The 8,724-nt window shown below is 39.3% G+C and overlaps 1 protein-coding gene across 10 annotated transcripts in view; it reads right to left on the reverse strand.

Annotated features, from left to right (window-relative positions):
* Fam71d (family with sequence similarity 71, member D) overlaps positions 1-8,724 on the reverse strand; it is a 41,014-nt gene that overhangs the window by 11,099 nt on the left and 21,191 nt on the right. For 5 of the 10 annotated variants that reach the window (XM_005399091.2, XM_013521938.1, XM_013521935.1 and 2 more), the window contains exon 6: positions 6,190-6,437. In XM_005399091.2, coding sequence (XP_005399148.1) covers positions 6,190-6,437 — 248 coding nt within the window. Of the gene's footprint in view, positions 1-6,180; positions 6,438-8,724 lie in introns of all 10 variants that reach the window. The other 5 variants (XM_013521936.1, XM_013521937.1, XM_013521934.1 and 2 more) reach the window with 1 other exon arrangement.

Genomic DNA, 8,724 nt, shown 5'->3' on the forward strand with positions numbered 1-8,724 from the left:
GGGGATCCAACTCAGGAACTTGTGCTTGCCAGGCAGGCACTTATGCCACTGAGCTATATCCCCAGCCCCTCAGGCTGCTCTTGAACTCACTTTGTAGCACAGGCTGGCCTTGAACTTGCAATGATCCTCCTGCCTCCCAAACTGGGATTACAGGGATGCACCACCACGCCCTCGATTGCGTAGGTTGGGCTTGAATTTGGAATCATCCTGCTTTCATCTCCAAGAGTATTGGGATTACAGGTGTGTGCCACCACGCTCAGCAGTCTGCGTTTTATATTACTGTCGCCTGTTTCTATTTCTGACTAGTAGTTTTTTCTTTCTATCCTTTCTTTATTCTCCCTTTCTGCTTTAAAGAAAAAATCTTTGTCATTTCTCCTATTATCTATCTATCATATCATCATCATCTCTCTCTCTCTCTCTCTCTCTCTCTCTCTCTCTCTCTCTCTCATCTATCCATCTATCTCTCTCTCTATCATCTATCACCTATCTTGGTACCTACTCATATAGGGAAGATGCCTGGAAAAATACTCCCTTAAGTCTGAGCCAATATTCTTTCTTATGATTATAAAGAAGAGTCCTTATTTTGAGAAGCATCCTTGCGAAGCTCTGTTTTGTGTCTAGGACTGGCTTCTCAATAAAGCAACTGTTCTCAAATTTGGGCATGCGTCAGAATTATTTGGGCATCCAGCAAATTACAGAGCATTATGTCCCATCCCCAGAATTTATGATTCAGTAAGATGGAGCAGGGCTCCCAGATTTCCATCTCTAACGAGTTTCCGGGCGCTGCTCTTTTGAGAAACACCGTATGGGAACCCTAGAGGTCAGACACCGCCTCTGTGGAGAGCGGAGAAGACTCAGTGCGATGGCACTCGGACCTGGAGCCTCCGGAATGTGAGAAATGCAGTGCCCGGGGGCCAAAGCAAATGTTCAGATTTGCGGCTCTCCTGAAGATCACTTGCGTTCCTTTGTTTCCCCTGACTCCCTTTGCTAGGACCCAAGAAAGGCAGCTTTGAGTAATTAACACTCCATTGATTAAGCTGTCTAAAGTTATTTTTTGATAGACTAGCAAACTTTCTTTAATCTACACAATTGGAAATGAGTTATTAGAGGCAATAATGATCATTTACTGAGCACCTCATATGTCCCAACTCCTTTATATGCCTCTGTCACTGTATCTCTCAGAATTCTACAGCATACCCATTTCCATTTTACTACATTTCTTTTTTTTTCGGTACCAGGAATCGAACTCAAGACCTTGAGCTTGCCAGGCAGGTGCTGTGCTGCTGAGCTAAACCCCCAGCCCCTCTACTACACTTCTTTAAGGACTCCCCAGAACACAGTTCTATTTTACTTTAGCACGCATCCTCTCATTCATTTAAGCAGTAGATCTTCCAAACAATTAACATTACATAGTAAATAGAAATTTTAAAAGGTCTAGACCATTACAGAATATGTATAGTCTCCGTTCTCTACGGGACAAAATACACAGTATTTTTTTGGTGTTTTTTTTGCAGTACCAGGAATGGAACCCAGGACCTGGTGCATGCTGCACAAGCACTCTACACTGAGCTGTATTTCCAACCCTTAATGTTCATTTCTGAGAAGTTTCCAGGGACAGATTCCATAACCTACAGAAACCAGTTCTGTTGTTTATCATTATCATCAATAATTGTGCTTATTTGTTATTTTTAATCCATTGGATGATTGCTACATTACCTTACTCCATAATAAATTTTCCCTTTGCACTTAGATAAAATAATTTTTACTTTAAATCTAGCTCTCTGTGGGCTTCATCATTCATCAGAATATCCTCACTGTCTGTTAACTGATAATCTCCTGGCATTCTCAATTTTTTTTATTGCAATAAAAATTATGAGTAAGCTTTGCACTGCCCCCTCCCAGTTCTTCCCTACGTTCAGTTTACTGGGTAACATTGCTCTTGGAAAGATTGTTTAGAGGTCCCACATGGTGTAGAACCATCTTTATACTTTATTGAGTGGGAGTCAAACCTGTATTAGATTTTTAAAAGTTTATTCTAGATTCTGATTCCACTTTCTGCCTTCTTTTCCTTTCCCTTTCTTCTTTCTTCCCTCATCCTTATCTATCTGACAATCACCATCCTACTGGTATTGTGACCTTTTAAACATCAGGTCTCCATGGTTGGCATTATTCTCATTTTACAAATGAGAAATCTGAGTCCTGAAGAAGTTAAGTAACTTGCCAAAGATCAAAGCTAGAAAGTTAGAGGAGCCAGATTTTTTTATTTTTCTGTCTTTTTGAGACAGGGTCTCGCTATGCAGTTCAGGCTGGCTTTGAGCTCACTTTGTAACCCAGCTGGTCTTGGTCTTACAATGATCCTCCTGCCTCAGCCTCCTGAGTGCTGGGATTACAGGTGGGCGCCACCACGCCCGGCTGAGGCACCAAATTTGGACCCAAGGGTCTAACTGCAAAGCTCCTTCTCTAGCTGCTATATTAAACTGCCTCCCAATTAACGAATCCTATGTCAATTTGCTTTTAAAATTCTAAATGTAATCAATTGATAATAAAAATTTAGTAGAAACATCTACCAGTAACTACAACTAATAACAATACCTTTAATCAACTATGCTCAACCTGTGGTGCCCACCCATCCTGTTGTTATTTATTATTTATATATAAAATTTATTTATTATTTTATACATAAAATAATATATATGCATATATATTTTTTTTTCAGTCTTTTTGAGACAGGGTCTTGCTGTGCCATTCAGGCTGGTCTTGAGCTCACTTTGTAGCACAGGCTGGTCTCAAACTCTCAACAATCCTCCTGCCTCAGCCTCCTGAGCGCTGGGATTACCGGCATGCACCAGCATACCTGGCTATAAAATACTGTTGTACTTACATTTTGAAATTTACTCTTTTAGCTCATAAATCCTTATAAGTCAGATGCCCCCTTTCATTGAAATTCTGCCTGTTGCTTTTTCTGAAGATCTGCTTTTTCACTTAGTTACTATACTATGTTTTAGCCTTTCCTGTATCAGTAGTAATTTGAATTACTTAAGATTTTAACTAAGACACACTGTTTTTCATACTTTCAATTATTCTGTGATACATACTCTCCTAAGTCAAGGAATTTACCCACTGGTAGGCAGAATTGCCAGTCACTCTGCAGAAAGCTCCTCACAATTTACAGCAGCAGACATTGCAGACATTGCAGACACCCAGTGAAAAGCCGCCTGGTAATTGCTTATCTTGTATTTCTTTACTATTAGTGAGGCCGATCCCTCTTCAAGAATCTGTCTTCAGGAATAAATTTTCTATTCGTGTTCTTAAATCATTTGTTAACTGGATCTTTCAAAAATTCCCACCAGCTACTTATATACAATTTATGATTCCTCCAGTGCCGGTCTGTTTTATGCACATTATATATGTATGTAAAATTATTTTATTTGGCAGATATTTGTAACTTTTATGCAGCTTGGAATTATCCCCCTGGAACTGTATACTTCCATAGTTCTTTATTCAAATGTCCCTTCCTCGAGAGCCTGAGCTTGACCACTGTGGAAAAATCCCCCACCTTCCTTAAATCACCTGGTGTCCCCCCGCTATCCCAGCACAGTACGGCTGGCAAAATATATTGTATTTGTTTATGCTCTACCTCCTCCACTAGAATAAAACACTTCCAGAGACAGGGACTTGATTGTTTTCACTGCCACATCCCCAGTGCCTAGCCCACAGGAGGTGCTCAGTAAGCACTGAAGGAATGAATCAGACTTCGCCATTGAAAATTACTCTTGTTTCTTCTGTGGACAAGAAAAAAGCTTTTCTCCCAATGATACCATTCTGTTTTCTTCAAGTTTCTTTTAGTTTAAGATAATTTACCCTTTTCTCTTTTTTTGTGATATAACTTAAAGCATTGAGTTGTATTTTCTTTTTGTTTTTTCTGTGCTTCTTCTTCTTTTTTTTTTTTTTTGAGACTAGGTCTTCCTATATAGGCTGGTCTTGAATGCAAACTCATGGCAATCCTCCTGCCTCAGCCTCCCAAATGCTGCGATTACAGGTGTGTACCATCATGCCCAGCTCCAAGAGTGATATTTTAAAATTGTTATTTTTTCTTTATATTCCTTTGTCCTATTATAATTGCTAGAACCTCTTAAATTATATTACATAGAAATATTAATGGAAATATTTTTAATTTATCCCATTTTAAATACCACACTTCTAGAATTTGTTTTCATTTCCTTTCTAGTCTCTTTTCTTTCCCTTTTCTCCTTCCCCTTTCCCTTTTCTTTTGTGCTGGGGAAATCTAACCCAGGGCTCACATAAGTGATCTACCATTGAGTTATACCCCCAGCCCTAAAATTTCCTCATTAAAAATAATATTGGCTCTAATTTAAAGTAAATATTCTTTATTATGACAAGGGTCTTTTCTGGCCAGTCATGGTGGAGCATGCCTGTCATCCCAGTGTTCTGGGAGGCTGAGGCAGGAAGATCACAAGTTCCAGCCCAGCCCCAGCAACTTAGTGGCTTAAGACTCTGTCTCAAAATTAGAAATTAAACAAGGGGTGGAGATGTAGCTCAGTGTGAAGACCCTGAGTTCAGTATCCCCAGTACCAGATGGGAGGAGAGAGAGAGAGAGAGAGAGAGAGAGAGAGAAAGAAAGAAAGAAAGAAAGAAAGAAAGAAAGAATTGTCAAATGTGTCTAAAGTATCATGAGTTTTTTGCTCTTTCATATTTATATGATTAAGCTTTATTTTATGCTAAACTTGCTATATTTCATCTGCTGAGAATCTAATAATTTAGCATTTATTATTGCAAGTAGGATTAACCTAGAATTTTCTTTCTTATAGCATCTTTGGCTGCAGAAGCCAGATCAATTCCTTGCTTCAGGAAATTGAAAAGACAAAAGATTTTTCTGATATTTATATTTAAAAGAAAACATTACATCAAATGGAGCCAACTCTAGAATATCTAAAAACTGTCTAATACATGTCAAAACTATGTCTTTTCCTTTAATGGGAGTTCTTTGATAATTGTTTCCTATTCCTTCAAATCCTCAATTTTTTTTATTGTGCCAGTTTTTGCCAATTTGCCCCTTTGTTGGTTGTTTACTAAATTTCGGGTTCCCAAGCCTGGAAAGCAGAGCTGTAGAGACTCTCGCAGTAACATTTTATTATTATTCCTATAGGTTGATGTAACACCTTTGTAAGCTTTCAGTTTTACTTTTGTTTTTAAATAGCCAGCTCGGTGGTTTTCCAGTTTTGTTCTTCCCTTTGAAGAACCAACCAAGCTCTTTTTTGCACATAAAATTCTTTAAAAGTTTTTGAGTTAATTCTTTTTAGATTAAGTTTTCATTTTTCTTCTTTTCCCCTGTCCTACTACTTTTTATATTTCTTTAAAAACTAGACATAATTAACTGCATTCCTTATTTTCATTCTTATATAAGCTTTTTTTTGGTTGTTTGCTTAAAGACAAGGTCTTATATTTCCCAGGCTGGTTTTGGACTCCTGCATTTAACCAATCCTCCTACTTTAGCCTCCTGAATAGCTGGGATTACAAGGTACACCACTGCATCCATCCCATTATATTATATTATTATTATTATATTATTTAGCTCTTTTTTCTTTTGGGGGAGGTAGTGGGAATCGAACTCAGGGCCTCACACTTGCCAGGCAGGCGCTGCGCCGCGGAGCTACGTCCTTTTTTTTTTTGTTGCCAGCCAGGAACCATCAGCTTACCTTTATAATATCACAGTGCTCACTCACGTTCAGCATGCAATCAAGTTTTCAATAAAGGTATTGCTATTATGAAAAAAGTTTTTACAAAGTACTATAAATTGAAAGTATGAGAAGGATAAAGACATAGAGGGGGCATATAGAGAAAAAACTATAGGGAAGTATAGAGAGAAAAAAAGCACACACAATCGCTCTAGCACTCAGTGTTAGAACTCAGGAATGTGAACGCTGTGATTCGGGTATAGTTTCTAAAGTTCTCAGTTGGCATCAGGCCAACAGCCAGAAACACCAGCTGGTGTAAGAAGCTGGTGTGTGAATGAAATTCAGCCAAGCTTGAACCAAAGGTAGATAGTTACGAGTTGACAATATGATTGCTCCTTTCACACTGTATCTGAGTTACAAGGACCCGAAAACACACATCCATTTGCTCTACTTTACGTTTAGAACCCTCATAGCATTTTCCTACCTCACACACCTGGATCCCATAGTTTTGAGAGCTGTGTTTTTCAAATCGGTCTTCTTTTTTTCAGCGGTCACGTCGCTCATCTCTTTGGATACGTTTGTCTCACTCTTTATGGGCGTCAAAGTCGTCTGAAAACACCTTTCCCCTTCGAAAGTCAGTGTTATGTTTGAGATGGTGACGTGCTTTGAGGACACTCTGAACTGAGTTTTACTTCTTGAATCTCGGAGACATCCCGTCTTCAGCACGTTTTCTTCTTTTCGCTTTGAAGACAACAAACAGAGCAAGTCGGTAGTAGAAAAGCACCGTAAGAAGTAGGTGTTTTCTGGAGCAGAACACAGCACGGTAATCATTGCGGTCGTGTTTACCGGGAGGGCACAGGTCGCTCCCCGGGAGTGGGGCAAGGGGGTGCCGGCCACGGGCAGAGCCCAGGCTGGCGTCGGAGGGGCCGAGTGGGCACCAGGGCCCGCCCCGCTGCAGCACCCGCTGAAGCTCCTGCCCTTAGGCAGCAACTGCTCCTCCCGAGAGGATCAGCGCTTCTTGCGTGTGATTTGTGGAGGGGCAGACACGTCTTCTAGCAAAGCTTCACCATCTACACCTCAGCCTGAGCTTGCTTTTAAGTCCATCGAGTAAGTGACAATGACTTGGGGTTCATGATACTAATAGTTTTCCAGAAGACTTAGAGGCTGTACTTAAAACCTCATACCGAAAAAAACTTTTTCCTAGTTACCAGGTGTCTGTTAATGCGCCCCCTCTCCCGGTCGGTCACTCACTGACAAGTCAGAATCTCTCCGGACTGCTGCGGAACACTCGGTCCGGCCCCAAGCCAGGGTCTCTAACGCCCACCCCGTCCCCCGCCGCGACCTCTTCCTCCACTGCCCCTGCCTGGTTTACCACTTCTATTACTTTGTCTTGAAAACAACGCAACGATCATCTTTCTTGAAAACAAAAGTTCATTTTTTCTGACACTGAATGGAATATATACTTATAATAGAACATTTGAAAAATCTCCTAAGGAATAAAATAAAGGGTAGAAAATTATTCCTTGGATATTACTGTCCAGAGACAACTATTCCTCTGGTACAACTATTTCCTATTTTTTTGTTGTTCACTTACTTGTTTTGTATATAACTGTTGTGAGATCATTTTGAGGTTATCCCCTACATTTTTCACTTAACATTATGTCATAAACACTTTCCTTCTGTCACTATAATTTGTATAAAACAGCTTAAAATTTTCCAAATTAAAAATTACTTATCTTTATCATGGGAAAGAGAGAATTAAGAAAAGTATAACTGAGACATAAAATGCATATAATGCCATAATCTAGAGATGAACTGCTCTTCACAAAATGGATTTTTTCTTTAACGTGTGTATAAGTATATTTTTATATCCTAGAGGTTGCAGCCCTCATCTTTCCTTAACCTTCTCTCATGGACATTTTTCCAGGCCAAGAAATATTCCTCCACACAATAGTAATTGATTTAACACATTTTTATCGAGTACCTGTGATCTTGCCAGATACTATGGCAGTTCCAGAACAACAGAAATAATGACACCTGCCCTTCATAGGTTCCATTTTATTCAGCCATTTCCGGTGGATGATTATACATGTCTGTACTCTCATTAATTCAACTCACTCCAGAAAGGTTGGCCATCATCAAAAAGTCAAGCGGAGGGCGGGGGATATAACTCAGCGGCACAAGCGCCTGCCTGGCAAGCACAAGGTCCTGAGTTTGATTCCTGGTGCCAAAAAAAAAACCAAAAACCAAAAAATCCAAAAAGTCAAGTAGTGCTAGGAAAACTGGTTGTCCATGTGCAGAAGACTGAAAATGCACCCTTCTCTCTCTCCACATACTAAATTAAAATAAAAATGGATCCAAAATCTAAACATTAAAACAGAAACATTAAACTTACTGGAATACAGAATAGGTAAAACCTTTGAAGACATATGTGTAGGAAAATGTTTCCCAATCAGAACCTCAACTGCACAAGAAATAACAGCAAGAATCAACACATGGAAATATATCAGACCAAAAAGCTTAGTATAGCAAAAGAATCAATCAGTAGAGTGAAGACACAATCTACAGAATGGGAAATAAATTTTCGCAAGCTACTTCTCAGAGGACTAATAGCTAGAATATACAAAGAACTCAAAAAAAACAAAAAAACAAAAAAACAACTAAGCCACCTAAAAGTAAAGATACAGTGAAGAAATGGGCAAGAGAAATGAACAGACACTTTACCAGGAAGAATTACCAATGATCAACAAATATATGACAAAATGCTCAACATCTCAGGCTATCGGAGAAATGCAAATTAAAATTCCATCTTATTCCAGAAAGAATGGCAATCATTAAGCAATCAAACAATAACAAACCCCGGCGAGGCTGTGGTGAAAAAGGAACGCTCCTACTTGGTGGTGGGAATATAAACTAGTACAACCATCATGGAAATCAGTATGGAGATTTCTCAAAGAACTGAAATTAGAAATTCCACATACCCAGCTATCCTGCTACGTATCTTTCCCAAAGAGCCAAAGTCATACTA

The sequence above is a fragment of the Chinchilla lanigera genome, unplaced genomic scaffold (assembly GCF_000276665.1).
Source record: "Chinchilla lanigera isolate Chin_1 unplaced genomic scaffold, ChiLan1.0 scaffold00065, whole genome shotgun sequence".
NCBI lineage: Eukaryota > Metazoa > Chordata > Mammalia > Rodentia > Chinchillidae > Chinchilla > Chinchilla lanigera.